The sequence below is a fragment of the Scomber scombrus genome, chromosome 6, assembly GCF_963691925.1.
Source record: "Scomber scombrus chromosome 6, fScoSco1.1, whole genome shotgun sequence".
Classification (NCBI taxonomy): Eukaryota; Metazoa; Chordata; class Actinopteri; order Scombriformes; family Scombridae; genus Scomber; species Scomber scombrus.
The window spans coordinates 6,971,967-6,993,451 of NC_084975.1; the positions used below are offsets into that span (position 1 = coordinate 6,971,967).

General features: G+C 38.7%; 3 protein-coding genes across 3 annotated transcripts; 2 read left to right on the plus strand and 1 right to left on the minus strand.

Moving 5' to 3' along the window:
• The first annotated feature begins 162 nt into the window (after nt 1–162).
• LOC133981437 (nucleobindin-2-like) lies at nt 163–9,860 on the plus strand. Its single transcript, XM_062420120.1, has 13 exons — nt 163–267; nt 781–912; nt 1,231–1,338; nt 1,422–1,554; nt 2,083–2,186; nt 3,772–3,957; nt 4,386–4,476; nt 5,191–5,249; nt 5,346–5,438; nt 5,790–5,879; nt 6,078–6,248; nt 6,694–6,736; nt 8,348–9,860. The coding sequence occupies exons 2-13, from the start codon at nt 781–783 to the stop codon at nt 8,455–8,457; spliced, it is 1,320 nt and encodes a 439-aa protein (XP_062276104.1). The 5' UTR covers nt 163–267; the 3' UTR covers nt 8,458–9,860.
• A 132-nt stretch (nt 9,861–9,992) lies between these two features.
• si:dkey-10o6.2 (uncharacterized protein LOC100124608 homolog) lies at nt 9,993–14,108 on the minus strand. The gene is made up of 8 exons (XM_062420121.1): nt 13,812–14,108; nt 13,591–13,715; nt 13,444–13,510; nt 12,435–12,591; nt 11,463–11,605; nt 11,025–11,135; nt 10,046–10,252; nt 9,993–10,006 (listed from the first exon to the last, which is right to left on the minus strand). The coding sequence occupies exons 1-7, from the start codon at nt 13,962–13,964 to the stop codon at nt 10,073–10,075; spliced, it is 936 nt and encodes a 311-aa protein (XP_062276105.1). The 5' UTR covers nt 13,965–14,108; the 3' UTR covers nt 9,993–10,006; nt 10,046–10,072.
• A 194-nt stretch (nt 14,109–14,302) lies between these two features.
• On the plus strand, nt 14,303–21,387 carry LOC133981937 (patatin-like phospholipase domain-containing protein 2). Its single transcript, XM_062420814.1, has 9 exons — nt 14,303–14,489; nt 15,770–16,002; nt 16,524–16,589; nt 17,602–17,811; nt 19,109–19,169; nt 19,354–19,554; nt 20,078–20,195; nt 20,846–20,953; nt 21,057–21,387. The coding sequence occupies exons 1-9, from the start codon at nt 14,303–14,305 to the stop codon at nt 21,385–21,387; spliced, it is 1,515 nt and encodes a 504-aa protein (XP_062276798.1).
• Nucleotides 21,388–21,485: the final 98 nt, after the last annotated feature.

Genomic DNA, 21,485 nt, shown 5'->3' on the forward strand with positions numbered 1-21,485 from the left:
TTTATACACTTTGGTTGACAGGTCGAACGACCAATCAGGTCTCAACGCGACTGTTTTGCAGAGAGCTGAATTTTTCTAGCCAATGAGGACGAGCGAGGGGCGGGGCGTTGTCATGGTGACCGCAGCCCTCTTTTTTTTCTCTTCTCTGTACGTTGTGGCTATATAGGAAGCTTGTGTTAGTGGTGGATGACAGCAGCTATAAACAAGCTCCGGTGAAGCTCTTTGGAGGCGCTTTGAGGAGGAGAAGTAACGATAAAACAGCTCAAAGTAAGTGTCAGTTTATAAACGAGCTATTTCACAGCGGATATGATTAATTATTGCAGTTTTACAGTTCATGCTAAAGCTTGTTTTGTAGCGTTTTCCTCTTTTATCTATACGGGGATAATGAATTGTCTCCCCTGCACTAAAGAAGCCTATTCAATACATATACAGAGTCAGCACATGTGTTTGTCGTGAATCAGAGCTACAGGTTTAACTCTGCTATAGATAGGGGGTTGTTTTAAAAGCAGGTGTTTAAAGTAAAGCTTGCTGTTTCTTTATACAGCAAACACTAAGTGCTGCAGAGTCTTGTGCTTTTCAGATTAACACAACTTGCATAACATCATCATCCCATACTGTCTCCAGGTGAAGTTGTAGCTTGTAGCTTTAAAAAATGTAAGGTGTTGCCTTTCGTACAAATAATGCACCTGTCCACTCTGCACTAACCACAAGAACTTTTTCACTTTATTCACTTTATTATGAAGATTTACCTAACTAACCCTTTTTTTGGTACCCAAACAGATGGTGATATTGAAGGGTAAATCCTTGCTGTTGCTGCTGAGCTTGTGTTTGTACGTCCAGTCAGTGCCTATAAGCATGGACAAGAACAAAGAAAAGCCAAAAGAAGAGGAACTGGGAGCACCCGAGAGTGCTGTGAGTCATGCAGATGGTGTCATGCTCAGTTTGCAATTACAGTTAGATAGGTAGATAGACAAAAATGTATATTCATACCTGTGTTTTTATTAGGGGGTTAATTTGGCTCACAATCTCTAAGAAGAAGTGCTGTTTTATATGAAGTGGTTAAAATGCAATTCATAATATTTGCTCTAAACAAACAAGAGCGCTATTAGCAGCATTTTCAGTCAACTAGAAAGGGTTAAGTGAGCCACAAGTTACATCTTAACAAAGTTAAATGTAAATTATATCCTGCTAAATATCAGTCACTGATGTGTGCTTTCGTTTGTGCTTCAGGACACCGGGCTGCACTACGACCGCTACCTCAGGGAAGTCATCGAGTACCTGGAGAAAGACCCTCACTTTAAAGAAAAGTTAAAAAATGCAGACATGGAGGACATCAAGGTACAGCCCGTTATTTTGTAAACTGTTTGTTGACAAGAGCACTTTGTCCTGAACTGACGCGTGTGTTGTTTTTATGATTGCAGCAAGGCAAACTTGCCAAAGAGTTGGACTTTGTCCACCACAATTTTCGGACCAAGCTGGATGAGCTGAAGAGGGAGGAGATGAACAGGCTGCGGATGCTCCTCAAAGCCAAACACGACATCCAGGAGGGGAACGGTAAGAAGCCGTCATGCCTTGTTGTTATGTTGAAGTTGCAAAAGAAATGTTTTAACAAAAAATGTAGACATGGTGACATGGAGACGTGGTTCTTAGACACAGGAACATGATGTAATACACCACTATCTTCAGTCAGCCATAACTTCCTCTGTCCGCTGAAAACTGCTGAATCAAAGGTTCAGTGAATGTAATTAAAAGCATATAAAACAAGGAGCGGAGTGCAGCGGTGCATTAGCCGTGAGACATATGGTGTCCCACTAAATACACACAGCAAAATCCCTTGACAACATTACTAGAGTTACATTTACTTTTACTTAACTCGTTTCCTGAGTAAATTTGAGCAGTGGCTAAAATAAACAGATGCTGTACACATAGGGAAGAGTAGCCAGTGAGTTAGTTCAGAGAAGGATACCATCTCTCTAGTTCTATGTGGATTCAATCTTAATAAGTAATACACTAAATACTTGATCAAACAGAATGTATTCAGTCAAATAAAACAGTTTCATGTTTCTTTAACCTCCCTTGCAGGCCGGACAGTGGACCACCAGGCCCTGCTGAGACAGTTTGAGCACCTCAACCACGTAAACCCACACACTTTCGAGGTGGATGACCTGGACCGCCTCATCAAATCGGTATTGGCAGATGTGGAATAACACCATAAAACTGATCTTAACGGTGGTTGATCTGACTAAGCAGCTATAGTAGCAGCAACCCCTCACGTGAGAGCTTGCTGCTCCAGAGTGAATCCACAGTAACTCATGAACCGCATCCAAATAAAAGCTGACTGTATTTTTTTTAGGACTGAGGTCAAGATCAAATACAGCCCTTGCTGTGACTGCTGATTAAAGTGTAATGTCTGTTTCAGGGATGACTCACCTCAGAAGGTGTTGTAGCTTCAAGGAATGATGGCTACCTCACATAACTGGAAATTTGTCTCAGAACAACATGCCACATATGCACAGAGCAGACACACAGTTATTAATGTAACCAGACTACCTTAGATATTTCTTTCACATTTTTAGACTTATTCTGTTTCGTTACTTTATAGGCTTTTCTCGCATGTTAGGAACGCTTTTACAAAGTTAATATTACCATTAACAATATTCCTTAAACTTCCTATGAGCTCTCTAGTGTTGCAGTCATACATATTATCACAGTAGAGAACACTTTGCCTGATATTATCCCTATAATCAGGATGAATGTGCCTATAGAGAATTACAGGTGAAGAACAGTCATTCACTCTTTCCTGCTGACTCACACGTTGGCTGCATTAACCAGTCCGGCCTTTTCCAATTTTTAGATGTAATGACATGGAGGCTTTTACAGCCTTGTAACCTTTGTTGGAGAGGGCTGATTTGCCAGAGGTAAAATCGCTATCAGGTTTGAGTGAAGTCAGTTTACTGGTGGAATTGTGTCTGTACAATCAGGGTTTGCCTGTCTCTCCGGTTTTACACTGCAGTTTAAAGTCATTTGCATGTAGATCCTGGAAATATTTCGTGTTATTTTTGCTCTACAGTCCTGCATTTATTAATGAGGCTTAATGTTTGCTTTGTGTGTGAGATTCATACCAGGTGACTATCTGCAGGGCTGTAGAGAGAAAGAAAAACAACACCTGTAAGTTATTCTAACTACAGTCAGCTAAACTCAGACTCACAGTGATCACTAAGTATAGACTGCACTTTTCAGTTTGGTATGATCAAACATGTATATTTATAAAGATCTAAGAAAAAAAAAAGACCAAACTAATATCACTGGTTATCATTTGAAAATAACTGTGTGCCCTCCAAAGGAAAACAACAGCTTTTGGATTTCATATAATCAATTTAATCCTCTACTGTAACAACACATCTTTTGTTAGAATATAAGATCAACTTTATGGTCTTTACTCTCAGTTTTAAAGCTGCTGATTGGCTTTGGAGGGCAGAACACAAGTATACTAGTACTTAATCAACACCTATTAGACATATCGGTATTAAACAACTGGTGTGATCTGCACTGCATGAGCTAAACATGAAGAGCATGTTTGTCTGATCGAAAATCCTGATTGGGACATTTTAGGATATTGAAATTCATTCAGTCAAGCAGTTTGCTTTATCCTCCGCACAACAAGTTTTTTGTCTTGTGTTGGACACAATGAATTAATTCCAGAAAGCTGCACAAATACAAGCCATTTAATACAAGTTTTAATCCCCTTGTTCAACCTTTGTCTGTTTCTAGGCCACAAAAGACCTGGAGAACTTTGACAAGGGTCAGCACGATGAGTTCAAGAGGTACGAGCTCATGAAGGAGCATGAGAGGAGAGAACGTCTAAAGAAGATGAGTGAGGAGGACCGCGCAAAGGAGGAGCAGCACTACGAGGAGATGAAGAAGAAACACGCTGACCATCCCAAAGTTAACCACCCTGTAAGTCATAACATAGACTGTAACTAGTTTAATTAAGTAGCATTTAGCTGCATTTATGAGTAATTTTTTGTTATTTTCTCAGTAATGTTTTAGATTATTAGTTTGAGTTTAAGATACTGGGATGGACAGCATTTGGGATGTGATGGGATTTGTTGAACAGCATTTTAAAAGGTAGTAGAAGTTGTTTTATTTGGATATTGTTGGGAGGGTTAATAAAAAATTAAGATGAGCAGCACTTTTAACCAACATTTGAAGATGATGATGAGATCATATTTGATATTTTAAAGGAAATACATCATTTTCAATGGATGTACGCATATGACAAAATCTTGACACCAGCTTGTATTTCAACGCAAGACTAAACGAGAAGGTCCTCGATAATTATGTAGTATGTATAGAAACCCTGAATCTTGTGTTGCTATGTGCAGGGCAGTCAGGACCAGCTGAAGGAAGTTTGGCAGGAGTCAGACGGTTTGGACCCACAAGACTTTGATCCCAAGACCTTCTTCAAAATGCACGGTAACCACAGACACCATATTTATGTCAAAAGAGCCGAAAACAACTGTAGTAATCGGAGGTTTTCTTTACTCGTATCTCCCATTTCTGAATCTAGCATTCAAGGATAGGTTCACAGTTTCTACAAGTCTGTCTTAAAATAACAATCAGGTGCCTACATGAACAATGAAACAGGTTTTGCCCGCTGTTAATGCTGTTCATACTGTTAGTACAGTCAGTCAAATAAAGTGGATATCTCCACCAGTTACTGTCTTATTAGTACATATTTTCATTATGTTTCAACAACAGTGTTTCCCTGTTGAGCTGCAGAGGAAGTATAGTAACAAAAGTAACTGTAATGTTGAAAGACATGGACTTGATTTGACTAATTTGGATGACTGAAGCATCATTTTAGCTTCAAATAAAACTTTTAGATGCATTTTTACATGGAAGGAAGCTTGTGGATTTTGCTCTCGATCATTTAAATTGAAAATGCATTATAAAGAAATCTCTTAATGGCCAGTGGACACCTAAATCTTGTTTTAGGACAGACTTGAATCATTGCGACCCTATTCTTAAAGTTGCACATTACACTCCAGGCGAGTTTTGGGATGACCTTTACTCTACATAACAGTGGTTCAAGCTGCACATACAGTCCGATAAAGCCTGACATTGTTGATACACAAGTAATCTGATATGCCTGTGACCAAACTGTGCATTTCTGTCTTTGTGCTGCAGACACAAACGATGACGGTTTCTTTGACGAGAGCGAGCTTGAAGCACTCTTCACTAAAGAGGTATTTAAGTCTCACCACCCTGGTTCTGCATATTTTATATTGATATATTAGTTTTAAAAAATCATCTGAGGTAAATTTTCTGTTTGTGTTTTCAAGCTGGAGAAAGTTTACGACCCCAAAAATGAAGAAGATGACATGGTTGAGATGGAAGAAGAGAGACTGCGAATGAGAGAGCATGTCATGAACGAGGTAAGCCTGATATGGAGTTTGTCTCATGTTTTATTATTAATACAGTAATGATGAGTCCTTATCAGGCCTCACAAGCGATGCAGGCATCCCTGTTAGTGAATAGATTATTCTTCAATTATAGGTTTAATACTTTTAAATACCAGAATGTAGTTCTGAATGAATTGCCCTTCAGTGTGGTGTATTGGTGTCTGAAACAGCATGTTTAGGTTAGAGAAGTTAATTTCTTTCCACATTGTCCATCCTAGCAGCACCAAAATCAGACCAGTAACAGCAGTGGGCAGTTGTAGCAAATGATTAATGATGAAGACCACCTATTGTCCCTGGAGTTAATTAACATGTGTTGATGTTCAGGTGGACACAGATAAAGACAGACTTGTGTCGCTGAGCGAGTTCATGGCCGCCACCAACAAGGATGAGTTCCTCGAAAAAGATGAGTGGCAGGTGAGAAATCATTTGGGGACTTATTCTAACTCTAGTTAACTGGTTAAGTAATAAAATAGAAGTTGTACAAATGCAAAGTAGTTTAAGACATTTCTAAGATCACATATCCATATTTCAGCCTATTATTCATACAATTCATTGCATTTTACTATCCCTTGCCTCTCCCTCTGCCTTCACACACTGCTCTTGCCTCCACAGACGTTGGATCAAAACAACCCATACACCGACGAGGAACTGAAAGAGTACGAACAGCACCTGGCCAATGAGGCAAGCGACATCAGCCAGAAGTCGGACGATCTGCAGAAACAGAGGGAAGAACTCGAAAGGAAACAGGAAGAACTGAATGCTCAGAAGATGGGCCTACAGCAGGTTAATTAACAAAATATATATCAAATATTTTAGGGTGAAGGTGGAAGACAATCAAGAATCAGGATTTCCTCCTTTTTGATATTCCTTTGCAGTCTCTTCACAGGTGCAATGAATAAAGAACTGTAATAACCATAGTCACGTACGCTTCATATGACCATAAATAATTTATGGTTACACATGTGCTTGATTTGTTGGCATGTGAACTATGGACTTCCTTGTAAGATGGAGCTATTTCTGTCACAGCTTAGACGACCTATTGTGAAGTACTTGTGTAGCTGCTGTGTTCTTACAGAATATCGATCGGTTTAATAATCCTTTAAAGATTTGCCCTGCAGATTTGTGTGCATGCTAAAAATGCTTTTTAATCTTAAACTCAAATTGAGCTGTGATTCCCACTTATTTTGTGATGCTTTAATGTTTTTTTTATTCTCCTTTTTCTGCTTAGGCAGTAGAAGAAATTGAAAGGTTAAAAGCCCAAACAGTCCAACGTAAGTATCACACTGCAGTGATCCTGATTATATTAGCCAAGGAGTTTTAAAGAACACATATATTTACATCAACCCAACCATCACACAGTTAAAAGATAGCGGGGTGTCCTTAAAAAGTCTTAAAATGTCTTACATTTAGTTTTTTAATTTCAAGATCTAAAACTTAAGGCATTACATTTGATTTGAGCTGGGGCAGAGTCAATGAGCGTAATTATATTTGTTCAGTTTATCATTATTTTCTGATTATTTTACATAAACCATCCAATCAACTTATTAATTAAAGTTAAAAAAAATAAGCAGCAGTTGGAGCTATATTGAAACTAATCATTAGTTGCAGTCTTATATAAATTACTTCAAACTGAGCTCTATTTCAACCCCACTATACCAGTAAAATCCTGCTTTTGCATTATTATATGTCTCAGCAGTGGCAGTATTAAAAAGGTCTTAAAAGTCATTAAATTTGTGCAGGTACCCTGGGATAGATTTTACATTTTTTTGGTGTCTGTGGTCGATCTTCAGTATTTGTCCCTCCTGTCAATACAGCGTGTGGAAAAGAAATCTTCCTGAAGTAATTTCAGTGTAAGAGCTCAGGGACAAAATCCACAGTCCTCATTCAGTGCAAAAACATGTTCCAAAGTTCAGACAGATCAAGTGGGTATTATCCAATCCCACGGTCTAGAGGAGCTTTGTTTAACGCAGGCTGCTGAAGGAATCTGAACCGCCTGTATGAACAGCAGGAACAATTACAGAGATTACTAACTCTTTCTATGGACATGTGGGGCTGTAAGTAGTGTTTTAAATGAAAAGGGTGGCGAGTTTCTGTGTTTTTAGTGCAAATCTCATACACTGAGCCAAACAAACAATGACTTGAACTATTCTGGTATTACTCTTTCAAGCTGTTTCTAAGCAAAACAAAGGAACATGTGACCCAGTGCAGCATCCAGTGTGGCTCACTGACGGGGTTTTCATAGTTTTCGGACAACAAACGAGGAATAAGATATATAAGTCTTTGGATATACACACAAGACTTTTAAGAAGGGAGTTCAGTGTTGGTTTGGATCTGCACACAAGATTTATTGACAACAAGAAACAGATATAAAATCGCCAGCCTTCTTCTTTTAAGACAGACTTGAGAAAAATGTTAAAACCTTTAAAGGTGCAGTGTGTAGAATTTAGTGGCATCTAGGACTTTTCAGAAATGGAGGATCATTTTCACAAGTATGTTTTAATTAGTGTATAATCACCTGAAAATAAGAGTAATTGTGTTTTCATTACCTTTTTAGAATTAGCTCTTTATATCTACATAGGGAGCAGGTCCGCTTTGACGGAGCCGGCCATGTTACCCTGACAAGTTTCTACAGTAGCCCAGATGGGACAAACCATACACTGGTTCTAGAGAGGGCCTTTTTTTGCGAGTTTTACAGCCACCATAGATTCTCCTGCACACTTTGAAAAGGGGGGATATTCACTGCTTAATGCACCGTTGTACTCCTGAAGTATGGGTTGCAAATGGGGAAGTGAAAATTAAAATTTCCTGAATGCTACAGCATCAGCATCTTGATCATGTAAATGTAACTCATCAACCTATAACAATATGGTTTTCTCTTGCAGAGCCGGACGCTCCCGTAGCTGAAACTGTAGCACAAGTTGTACCAGGAAACAATCAGCCGCTGCCCCCTGGCCACCAGCAGCAAGGTGTACCAGTGCCAGGACATTCTTAGCAGGCCTCATCCCTCTGTGTGCTGTTTGTGTGCCCGTGAGCCTGCACGTGTGTTTGACTTGTCATGATTCAAATTTCCGTTTTTTGTTTTTTTTTGCTTTGGATTTTTTTAAAACACCATTAAACAAAAAACTATGTCTAAATTTTAGGAGAACATGAAAAACATCTGATTTCAGGTTTCAGATTTAGTGCCAGTTGCCCCATCACGCCCTCCCGTAGCTGGCCCATTTGGCTCGAAATGTGGAGATGGTCCAGTTTTCTTTGCGGACAATCGACCTCATTTAAAAAAAAAAAAAAAAAATCTTTGATCACAACAAAGACTCTGTTCTCCGTGGGAAGTGCTTTGGGGTGAAACGGGGAGGGCTCTGCCTGATGAGCGAATGTTTTGTTTTATGTACACTGTAGTTTATTGTCACTGATACTGTCCATCAGTGGAAACACTTTGAAAATGATTTATTTATTCAGGTAAATACAGCTGATCGTTTAGGCTAAAAAAAATGAATGTCATTAATGTGACTTGAAAGTTTATGCAATGCTGCTGGTGATAACTGAAATAGTCCTGTTTACAGTAAAAAAAAAAAAGTGATTTACTGAAAGGAGCATAACTCCACCTGAAACCATGAAGTAATGTTTTCTGTAATAAGACTAAGATTTGATCATGTTCATTTTTGTCTTGAAGTTTTCTGTTTAAAATGTGATGCTTTAAATCCGTTTTGGGTGTTACAAACAATAAGCTATCAGCCATTATTTGAAAATCTGAATATTTTCTCCTGTAATACCTCTAAATTGTTTTGTAATTTCCTTAAAGGACTCAAAACTGTAACAATTACACATAATTCTTCTCAATATCATCATTTTATTTCATGCTGTTATAATATTAAACCATTTTTTTTTTTTTTTTTTTACAATGCCTGTTCCTCCATAAATGCATATTTTTAGGCTCCTGTGGACGAGATAATTGAAGAACACATTTAGTTTACAGATAGATTTACATATATATTTAAATCTTTTAATATAATATAGAGTTGGTGTTGGACTGTTTGGATTCTGAGGTGGTTTTGTGTGTGCGTTGTGTTTGTGTGTCAGTGAATGTCTTTTTTTAATGTTATGTTTAGGATATGTTTAGTTTATTTATATTTTATTCTGTACAACACTGTAAATTAAACAAACTCTGACTTAATAGAGTTCAGGTCAAATACGGACTAGTTAAGATTAACACAACTGATTTTCTATTTTTTCTTTTAAGGGATTCAGGTTTGATTTGATTAGATTTTTTTTATTTTTTTGTCCCTTTTCAAAAAGCAGAAAAGCAAAATTTGTCCACTGCCCAACTTTCTGTGTAGTAAATTGAGCCACGTGTTGTGTGATGTTTGAATGTGGAGATTAAAGTGAATGAGCTTGCAAGTTTACGGTCTGTGTCTCTTTTTTTAATAACACACATTGACTCACAGATGATCTTAAACACAATCATATTCAAACCACATAAAAAATGTAAAAAATCTTATGGAAACAAAGAGTTCAGCACTACAGACCTAGGTCAATGTGTGTGTGTGTGTGTGTGAGAATTCAATTGTAATTTAATTTAATTACAATTAAAATAATTCATGGGTGGAGATTCAGCTTCGTCCATAGGAGTCGTTGAAGCGCTCGATGAGGTAGGCGCCGGCTGTAACAGGAGGGTATTTGTTGGAGCCATCAATGCAGGTGATCAGAGCCTCGTCATCCGGCTGGACGAAGAAAGCCAGAGACTGACGTGTGCTGGAGTCACCAGCAGGGGGCAGCAAAACTCTGTGGCGCTGAGGAGCAGGAGAATAAACCACTTTACATACTATACTCAATCTGTGTTAATTGATAGTCACATTGTAATAAATGTAATTACCCATGTCATCATGAATATTGTCTTTTAATAGCTATAAATAAAATCAATTCTAAAAGCAGCAGGTGGACGGTGTAAGGAAGCTGGCAACGGTGTAATGTGATCAGGCTTCCCATCTCGCAGCAAAATCCTGGCAGCAGAGTTTTGGATGAGTTTGAGGCAGACGAGAGAGGCATGAATAACAGGTTCCAGATTTATTGGGAGAGAAATGAATTAATTCTTGAAATGTTTCTGAGATGATGAAAACTGGACTGAACCATTGCTTTAACATTCTTATCTAAGCTGAGGTTTTGAGTTATTGAGTGAGACAGAGAGCTAAGACTATTTGAAATTTGGGAGTTTCGACTATCTTGACCTTACGTTCAGTATCTCTTGTCAGTGTTTAGCTGTACTAAGTTTTGTGAAATCCACTTGTGGATGTTTTAAGGCAATTCAGTGTAGTCTGATATGTTTCTTTATGTTTACTTTTCCATTTGCAATGATTTCTAGGTACTTGGGTTAGGGTTAGGGTTAGGGTTAGAGACCTGAGACTTGAGGAGACCTGTTGAGCTTAAAATATTATAAAGCTCTGATTGAGAAAAACATATTTGTTCTTCTTTGTCACCTTTGTGCCCTTGCAATGAAAAAAATCAATTTTCACCCAAGTGTTTCCATAGATGAAACTCTCTGGGAGAAAATTGGTCTCAACTCACCACAGAGACAAACTGGTCGCTGGTCCAGCACTGCATCAGGTCCGCGATGTTGACGAGGACTGCTCCGGGGATGCTGGGAGCACAGATGAACTCACCTGAACGCCTTCGCACCTGAGGGTCAAAATCATGGATTACATGTCTAGTTGTTTCCTCAACAGCAGCAAAAATTCATGCCAAATTTACAGTTTGGTAACCTCGATTTTAGAGACAAGGGATAAATTAAGATTATGAAAACTGAAGCTTGTGTTATAAACTAAGCAAAAAAAGAAGCAACAAAGATCAACTGAGGTAATCTTAAGCTTCAGTTAGTGGAAAATTGCAATATGTGGTTAAACAGTAAAAGACAAACAGAGTCAAACAAAGAGAGAGCTGGGAAACAAAGGGTAAAAAAAAGTGAAACATATCCTCTGAGACATGCTTAGATGTTTGCAGCGTTACCTGCAGACCCTCCGAGCCCTGGAACAACAAGGTGATGCTGCCGTAGTCTGAATGCTCTCCACATCGCAGCTGACCCTCCTTCGCCTTCTCGCTGTTCACCGGAGGGTAGTACAGAGACCGCAGTGTCGTACCGTTCCCATCGGCTACGGGAGACACGACAGAACTGTCACAGATCACTTCATATGACAAGAGTTTACACTGAGTTTAAGATTTAGTCAGATAATGGGAGGTAAATTAGTTTAGATCATGGTGTAAAACTAAAAACTGGTATCTGTAGAGGTGTTGTTCCTTTAACCCTCCTGTTGCAACTAACTGTTTATAAAGCACATAAGGTATCAATTATCATCCAATTCTGTGTTAGACCTTTCAGCCAACTTCATTCCAACTTATCATCACAGGTTTTACACATATTGTTGGAAATGATGGTTAATAGGCCTCATTTAAATGTAACTATACCTCATTTCTGAGTCAAAATTGACCTGAGGACAACAAATATGAGACTGTGGGGTTCAGTGGTATTTCCACTATCCTAGTATTTGACCGAAATTCTGCTCCTGATCTTTATATTATCTTTATTTCATTTATTTAAGTCTAGATTAAGAAATCTTCAAAAGTTACAACTTTATACACTTTGATAAATCTTCAGTTGATTCATTTAGCTTTTCTAAATAACATAAATCCAATTCCTTAATCAACACATTTAGTGTCCAAATACCTACAGCTTTGTTTCCAAAGGTCTGATATTAACTTCCTTTACTGACAAAGCAGGACAAACACGATGCTGCTGAGTGAGAGGTCTGTTCGCTCATGACGGCTGCATGTGTGACCGGAGGCCTGAAGTGACCTCAGCGGTGAGGAACCTGAACAGAAATGCTTCGTACACTTTAAACAATGTGCTCTTGCAGCTTCAGCCCAGTCAACAGTCGTCTATTGTACAACAGCAGCAGTGAGTGTGTGCTGAGGTGAACATACTTCCTATTAAACGATGAGCTCCGAGAAACACCTCGGGGTCCAGACCCAGACTGTCGGCCATCACCCTCAGCACACGCAGGCTCAGCTCCTTACAGCGATGGAAGAAAGACGTCTGGATCTCCTGGAAGCTTTTTACAGCTTCGGCTGACGGCCATTTCTATAACAGAGAGGAACGCAGTCAGAGCGAGACAAATACTGGATTTAATAAGGCAGATATTGATATTTGAAAGTTAAAAAATTAACAATACATCGCCCTTTAAAAAGTTATATGTTTCCAAGCTTAAACATAACATGAACCAATATTTTTAGATGGGGATTCCCCTAAATTTGGAAATTTGGTTGGAAAAAACAACTATGTGGCATTTCTGTACCACAATTTCTTGTTCTATACAGTACATATGGATACCAATAAATCTGTTTTAAAGTAATTGTATCTGTAAGGCAGCAACTAATGATTATCTTCATTATAAATTAATCCATTTCATATTTTTTGATTAATCAATTGGTTGTCCTGTGTATAAAATGTTCGAGAAATGTCTTCAAATGTCATGTTTTGTCTGACCAACAGTTTAAAACCCAAAAACATTGAGTTTACCATCACAGGAGACTAAAATAAAATAAAATAGGAAAAAAGATCCTTCCATTTGAGAAGCTTGGACAAAAAATGTTTTGTATTTTTGCTTTAAAAAATAAAATTATTTATTAAAATATGTTTGGATTATTTAATTATTTTATGATGAAAAATTGTTACTAATTAATTTTCTGCAGCTCTGATCAGTGGATAACGTTTATAGGTTATAGGTCAAATTGCACAGATAATAAATAAAGATAATAATCAAACTTTCTATGGTGCAATAACATCAATAAAAATAACTTCACTTCAATAACTTGCACTTTCACCCCCAAACTGATAAACCACAGCTGGATGAATCTGTCCTCTGTGTGACTAAACTACACTCCTACAGTACAGCTGCTTAGTATGAAATGTATGATAGTGAGTCTTTATTACTATGTCAGGGTGCAGTGAAGCAGTGTTGAACGCCTCCTTTAGATCTCCAGGTCGACTTGGATTCAACCTGAAAAGTAGTTTTAAATAAATTTAAAAAAGGAGCAAATTTATAACTATAACACAGAAAGAATTGGGTGCGTTTCCTACCTCTCAGTCTCCAAAGACACCCAACCATGGTTCAGATTATTAGGGAAGGTTTTCCTAGTGAAGGGTTTTTTCTCTTCATCTGTCTGCAGGAAGAATGTCTTGGATATGTCCATGACACGATCGACCTGTGCAAACACACCAAGAGACACACAAAAACATGCATATTCCCACTTTGCAAACCCACTGCATGCTTCTCTCTAACTTCTCCTCGCTCTTCTTACCTCCTCCTGGACAATCCCGGTGTTTTTCAGAAACACAAATCCAACTTCTGTGAACGCTGTTTTCAGTTCTTTGCTCAAGTTTTGCAGCTGCTCACCAGAAACTTCTTTCTTACTCAGGCTGCATTCGCCAAAATCCACCACTGGGATGCTCATATTTCTTTTTTTAAAAACAAAATCCAAAAGTGTCGAAATGTAGAGTTTCGGAATATAAGGATGAAACACACCTTGCGTAAAGCATGAGGATTAAAAAAAGTTGCTGTCAGCTATTGCGACCTCTGGCTGCAGAGTCATGTGACTTTCCCCCAGCGGCCCAGCCAATAGAAAAAGATCTTTTAACTATACAAAATTGCATAACAGTCATCTCACCTTTGGATGCAGGTGTTAAAAGGTGACCAACAATAAGTGATCTCCACACAAGTTTTTAATTACATCCCGACTGACTTGTTACTTCTCTGCATTAGATTTTCATTTGTTTGGACTCTTGTGTGAAAATGCTTGATTTGAGTAAAGAATGGAGCATCTCCTTTGCTGGTTGCGGTTTTATGGGGATTTATTATATTGGAGCCACCAGTTGTATCCTTGAACGTTTCCCAAGCTTCATACAAAACGCCACTAAAATCTGTGGAGCCTCTTCAGGGTCTCTGATGGCCACTGTCCTCACTGTTGGGATCCCATTAGGTGAGTTGTTGGACCAAACTTCATTCAGAAATGCGTCATTTTAAAGTCGAATCGCTAATCAATAAATATTCCAGTCAGATTTCATCTAGATTAAACTGAATATTTGAATCTTTACATGTTAGTCTGTAATTCGGCATAGATGTAATTAACCAGACTAGTTTTTGCTACAACTTAAACAATAAAAAAAAAGTTCCACATCAGAAGGTGTGTCATCTGTTATTGTGGCCATTTGAGGACACTACTTTTATCTATATTACCCTTATTGGTATATTTTATGGTCAGATCAGACCTATTTGGACACTTGTTTATGGTCAAGACTGTTTAATTCAGATAAATGTTTAGCAAGAGTTTTGTCAAGTGAATTACAGAAACTCCTAGATATTGAAAATGAACAGTGATATCAATCAAAAGAGCTAAGTGTCAACTCTGGCAAAGTAAAATATGTTGTAAGATACCAGGAGATGATCCCACTCAAGTCTTTATTTGACAGAATCACTTCTGTTTTTTTTAAAGAATTATTCAGTCATGAATTGAGCATCAGATTTTCTATTTTCAAAGTGCTTCTTCACTGTTTTTTTGTTTTTGTTTTTGCGTAAGACATTTCTCAGATGTGTCAGCCTTTCAAACATGGAAAAATGTTGAGCAGTTCAATCAAGGCTTAATATACAGACAGGTGACACATTAAATAAAGAAACCAGTACAGGTCTGAATGCTTGAGGTGGCTCTCTTATGCTATGGGGGGTATTTTACTGGCATAGGTTGGGTCCACTTTCCCCCTTTTAAAGGGAAGTTGTCAATCAATACCAAGTTGTCACCTTTATGATGAAGCATTTCCATCCTGATGGGAGTGGTCTCTCAGATGATAATCCCCCCATCCAAAGGACACAAGGGGTCGCTGAATGTTTTGATGAGTATGAAAATGATTTGAATCCTATGCTGTGGCCTTCACAGTCACAAGATCTCAACCCAACTGAACGCCTATGGGAGATTTTGGACTGACATGTTAGACAGTGCTCTCCACCACCATCATCTAAACACTAAATGAGGGAATATCTTTTAGAAGAATAATGTTCATCCCTCCAGTAGAGTTCAAACTGACTGTAGACTAATAACAAGGAGCACTGAAGCTGTTCTGGCAGCCAGCAGAGGCCCAACACCTCACTAAGACACTTTATGTTGGTTTTTCATTTGTCACCCGTCTGTCATTTTATACCTTAATTATAAAAATGTAAACTTTCTGTTTTGTTTTTAATGAACTCTACATGTTTTCCTCTGTGCAGAGAAATGCTGCCAGAATTTGATGTTTATGGCTAAAGAGGCCAGAAAGCATAAACTGGGACCCCTGCACCCAGCTTACAACCTGGTGAAGATAGTGAAGGACTCTCTGCTGGAGAGCCTTCCAGAAGATGCACATGTCCGGGCCTCCGGGAGGCTCTGCATTTCCCTGACCAGAGTGTCCGATGGGCAGAACGTACTCGTGTCGGAGTTCGACAACAAGGAGGAGCTCATTGAGGTGCGTTGTACAGTTTTTGCAAGTTGTATTGACCCTTCCTGTTGAGAATGAACTCCTCCTGAGGTCAAAAGACACTTCAATGCCTTCAATACTGACATCTTAAGAAGCCTAAAGGAAGAGGTGGATTGGATCTGAGTTAAGACAGTCATCATTGTTTTTAAGAGTTCATCAAGGAGGTGAAATGCAGAACACAGTGTAGGGTTTCATTCTGAGGAAATCGAGGAACATGAGTCAGTGTTGGGGCAGTAATGGGAGGAATTTTTTGGTTATAGAGTTGAGTAACCCTTCTTAAACAGAACTGGAGGAGTGATTGTGTTTTACTGCAGGGTTTAATTGTCAGGAGTGTCGCAACTGATTTGCATTCGATGACCTCCAAGTAAAGCTCAAAACTATTATCTACTTTTTTTTTAAATGACATGATCTTCATTGGGGGAACTTGACTTCATCCCTGTGTGCTCAGGTGGTTTGTGTTTATTTGTCATTCAGTAACCAACATGCAGTAATAATCTGCCTTTTTCCAGGCGCTTGTATGCAGCTGCTTCGTCCCTCTCTACTGTGGTGTAATTCCCCCCACTTATCGAGGCGTGGTGAGTAAATTGACAAGCCCTTACACATAAGCAAGGACACGCGTACGTTTTTTAATTCATCCAGGGGATTTATGGTGATCTTAACTCTGCTGATTAGTGGTACAGCTCAGCGTGTTTCAGCTCTAACGATTAACACGTGTTTACATCCAATCAGCATCTAAAATGAGGTCAAGAGGCAAACAATGAACGCAGCCAATGAAACTAAATGAAGATGTTAAGACTGTTTATTGTTGTACATTCAGATGTGTTTCTCAACATTTGTCACAACAACTAGTCTTACACAAACCAAAATGGCCACACACTTCATTCAAAATAAAAAAAACACACAAACTCAGACAAATAAGGGGTGTCTTTGGCATGTATGCACAAAATAACAGTCAAACACAAACTGATATATGTAGTCTAATATATCCAGTTTATTTGTTCACATAATGGGCCACATAATACCTTTGAAACATTATCTTTCTAATACCAGGTAAATAGACGGATGATATTTTGTTACAGTGGCCCCTAAGGACAAATCACATATAAGAGTAAAAGCACAAACATCAAGAGAAACGATAGTGATTAGTTTTGTTGAGTGTGTATTTTTAGTATTTATTGATTTGCATAAACAAAGAAGCAAAATATTTAAAACACCTTACAATACTGTATAATGTAATACAATTCAATATGAGGCCATAATAGTCAACAGAGTGACCAGAATCAATAGCTCCCTAATTAATTTTTAAAATGTAGTATCTCATTTATACAAGACTGTGGGATTACATTATTATATGCAAGAATTTAGTCACTCAGTAGATTTTGATCACATGCTTTAAACGTCCCTCTTTCACAAGATGAATCAGTCTGTCTTAATTTACTAATTGCATGATTCACAAATTACTAAATCATTATGAAATCTGTTTACGATATGTTGCGCAGTATCCATTAATCCAGATGTAAGAGCATGAGATTATTAAATCATTACTATTGGTATTGATCAACATTTTTTTGTTTTTTCTCCACTCAGCATTACGTGGACGGTGCCGTCAGTGACAACTTGCCTAGCGGTCTCCTGAATAACACCATCACCTTCGCTGCGTATGCCGGCGAGAGCGACGTCTGCCCCCGAGGGAGCACGATCAGCCTCCACGAGGTGCGCGTCAAGAACGTCAGCATCCAGGTCAACACAGAGAACATGTACAGAGTCGCCAACACCTTCTTCCCCCCGCCGCCTGAGGTGAGACACAGAGCGAGAGTCCAGGTTTTTAAGAGATTTTAAATAAATAAGAAACATTTTATCAGCCACAAAAATGGTTAGTTTGGTTGACGGGTTCATCAAAATGAATTACCAAACAATTTCTAAAGCATTATGGTTTCTTTTTTTTTTTTTTAAATGTTCAATGTATTCATCCTACCTTTAAGCAGCCATTGTTTTCCATTTATGTTACTTGGTTTCCATTCTGGTTTCAGAGAAGAAGAGGTTTAATTATACCTACACATAACATATGTGCAATTTAAGGTTTGAAATGTTGTCTATTTGAACACATTTTGTAGCTTGTAGTCAGTGTGCAGGTTTTTTCACTGGTTGCGATTTTTTAACACAAGGTTGAATGAATTACTTACTGGTAATGATATTGATGAAAAGTTGATCACAAGGACGTCTGTCTGTGTCATGCATCATTTTTCATGTGCTATGTGTGATATCTCTGGCACAAAAAAAGACATGATGAAGGGAAGATTGAGCTCTATAGATTGTTTTTTTTTTTAAACTAACCACAATCTACCCATGCAGGCCATCTATATGTTCTTACTAAAGGAGGTGTTGTGTTTGTTGTCAAAGTCCTGCCTTAACCTGAGCTGAACCCAAATATTTACAAGTTTCTATATCTCCTTTCTGCCATCTGCTGGTCAGAGGTTTGCTATTGCAACCTCAGGATGGGTTCACAATTTTTCAAGTCTGTTTTTAAAACAACTGTCATGTATCCCCGTTAACACTAAAATGGATTTTCCTCGCTGTAATCAACCCTCCCGTTCATACTGGGTATTAAAAGATCTCCAACAAATGCACTTACATGGCGGGGGGGGGGGGGGGCGCAAAAATGTATTTAAAAGTTTGTCTGAAGATAATTTGAGGTTTCAAACAAAGTTGATATCTGTCACATTTACGGTCTTATTTTTAAATTACAATTGATCCTCTTTGTGTCTCAACGGATGGTGTTTTCTTGTTCAGCTGCAGTGTAAATATAATAACAAAAAGACTGTAACTTTCAAAGATATCTACTTGATTTGAGTAATATGGAGGGTCTCATATTTGCTTCAAATAAACGTTTAAACACAAGGAGGACTGTGGATCACTTACAATGAAAGTGTATTATTAAGGGATACCTTAATGGTGAGTATGAACAAGAGGAATGGTCATATAAAGAAAAACGTGTCAGTGTTCATTTGGGCATCTGCCTGTTGTTTTAAGACAGACTTCAGTATACAGTCTGAACCTCGTTTGCATTCTCATTAAACATGTTTGGATTTTTCAGGTGATGGCTGAAATCTGCCAGAATGGCTACTTGGACGCTCTCCGCTTCCTGCAAGACAACAGTAAGGCCGTCTTTTCATGATGACTGTTCAGCATTCAAGTAGATTGTAGATGCCGCAGAAGCCAAAAGATCAGAAAACATTTTAGAGAATAGGACAGTAAGACATAGTAACCACTGTCCATTATTATGAATGATTCAGTGCTCCTTATTGCAGATCTCCTCTTGTTTTTAAATGCCCATCACAGATCTAATCTGCAGTCAGTGTCCCCAGAGAAGTCTGGAGATAGCCGCCGCCGAACCTCTTTGTTGTGAGCTGCCAAAGGAGTCGGCTGAAGCTAAAGAGTCCAGTGGGGACACACAAGTGGACGGAGCGAAAGCAGCTAAGGATGAGCAAGAGTGCCTGGACCCACAGCTCATAGGGAAGCTCCCACTCAACATCAGAAGAGGTAAGGACAGTAATTGAAGGGCTGGCTGATATGTTCATTAGTGTTAACCCCAAACACAGCAGCTAGGGGTAGGTTTTGGTCTATTATATTGATTACGATGGATAAAATGTCCAAATGTAGACTTTTTTTTCAGTAATGCCAATCAGGTTGGTGATAAGTATAAATTAATCAATTTTGCATAAATATTCAACTGTTATACGTGAAATACATCATAGAAAAGGCAGAAAAGCCACTTTGTCCACCTCCAGCCTCCATACTCCATAATGCACTGCAGCCACAGCTTGCAGATTTGTATTGTGCGTTGTAACACAACGGTATCTTCAGTGGTATTTCAACAATATTTGAACAGAGGGCAGCTGTATTGTTCTCTCCCCAACCATAAAAACACATTTTGTATCACTCCCTCCATCTACATATTGCAAATCAAACCAAAGTTACAATAATAATCCACTAAGCCAGAACAGGACATTTAATGTAGTAAAACTAAAACTTTAATGTTAACTTTTCACTGTATGTGTGTCAGTGTTGTGTGAATCCTATAGAGAAACACGCACTACTGGTGGTCTGTTGTCTCAGGTCACTGGGCGCCTGCGGATGCCTTCTGCTCTGCAAATGGATTCGGCCCGCTCTCTAGCTCAGAGGTAAGAGCCCAACAGTGCACATGTTTATTCAACCAGTTACAGCGATACAACAGCTAAAGTGTTTTCTGATAAGCTTGAAGTCATTTAAGCATCCCACCTGTTGTATACTGTTATCCAAAAGAATGGTTAGAAGGTTACATCTGAAGTCAGACCTTTAAGATTTTGCTCAGTAGGTGGGTTTTTTCCTTATTTATAATAGTTAACATGTTACTGAATACGTATATATTGCTGTTTTTAATTCTTTGAAACCAATGTTTTTTATATTTTGTAAATAAATCATGACATGAGCTTATTTGGAGCACGCATGGGCTTACATGTTGTCACAGTACCAATTAAGCCCATGCCTGACTTTTGACTTTTTTCATAAAATATCTTTATTATATATTCCAAAATCTACATGAACTAATGAATACATTGAATTGAATGAGAGATACATTTTGCTTTATAGGAAATGATCTTTTTGATTTTAAAAAGGGTAACTAGTAATCTGTCACCTATTACATTCCCAAAGTAACCTTCCCAACCCTGCTAGGGAGTTATCTCGTCTCCTCCCATCCTGGACATAAACGCTTAAATGAAGGATTTGAGTGCTTCCACCTCTGGTAATATATGTTAATTTGACACTCCACCACTTTGATTATTTCACCCAGACTAGCAGGCTGGATCCCAGGGGTGCCAAAGGACATGAACTGGCTCTACGGCGTTGCTGGAGACATCTACAAAAAAGCTCGGCATGTCAAGGAGGATGACTCTGAAAGGTGTGCAGTGCTACGACTTTTTCTCTTTTTCTAGTGTGTGCACGACTGGTTGCCCTGGTGAAGTACGAAGCCTCTAAATCTTATCCTCTCTGTCTTTTTACAGTGAGGAGCCTCAGCCATTAGAGCCGGACATGCAGGATAACAAAAAAGAAGATGGAAACGCTCTACCGCTGACCCCAGAGACCACTCCCACCTCCGGTCTCCCCTTTACCTGGAACACAAACACTGAGTCAAACCACACTGAGTTGACTCCACCTCCTACACCAAAGCTCTACCCCAGGTTGGGTGAAGCCACCGTGGAGTCAGACAAACAGGAGTCAGGTAAAGATTGTGGTTTGGACCTGAGCACAGCTGTGGGATGCATGCAAATTAGAGCATCTGAGCAACGTTCAAGCACCGAGAAGCCTGAAGACGCCTTTTCTGTATTGGAGTAAATATATTTAATATGGCACTGAAAGAGAAGAATATGAACATGTTGAATGAATGAATGAATGTAACAGTGCATCTGTGCTTTATGGGTGTCACTATCAAA

Bases quoted from the DNA above. Each gene is read 5' to 3' on its own strand.
- LOC133981437 (XM_062420120.1), top strand. From the start codon at position 781: ATGGTGATATTGAAGGGTAAATCCTTGCTGTTGCTGCTGAGCTTGTGT. The intron at 3,958-4,385 runs GTAAGTCATAAC...TGCTATGTGCAG, and splicing joins ATCCCAAAGTTAACCACCCT to GGCAGTCAGGACCAGCTGAA. The intron at 4,477-5,190 runs GTAACCACAGAC...TTTGTGCTGCAG, and splicing joins GACCTTCTTCAAAATGCACG to ACACAAACGATGACGGTTTC.
- si:dkey-10o6.2 (XM_062420121.1), bottom strand. From the start codon at position 13,964: ATGAGCATCCCAGTGGTGGATTTTGGCGAATGCAGCCTGAGTAAGAAA. The intron at 12,592-13,443 runs GTAATAAAGACT...TCTCTGTTATAG, and splicing joins CTTCACTGCACCCTGACATA to AAATGGCCGTCAGCCGAAGC. The intron at 11,606-12,434 runs GTATGTTCACCT...TGTCTCCCGTAG, and splicing joins AGCTCATCGTTTAATAGGAA to CCGATGGGAACGGTACGACA.
- LOC133981937 (XM_062420814.1), top strand. From the start codon at position 14,303: ATGCTTGATTTGAGTAAAGAATGGAGCATCTCCTTTGCTGGTTGCGGT. The intron at 14,490-15,769 runs GTGAGTTGTTGG...TCCTCTGTGCAG, and splicing joins CACTGTTGGGATCCCATTAG to AGAAATGCTGCCAGAATTTG. The intron at 17,812-19,108 runs GTGAGACACAGA...TGGATTTTTCAG, and splicing joins TCTTCCCCCCGCCGCCTGAG to GTGATGGCTGAAATCTGCCA.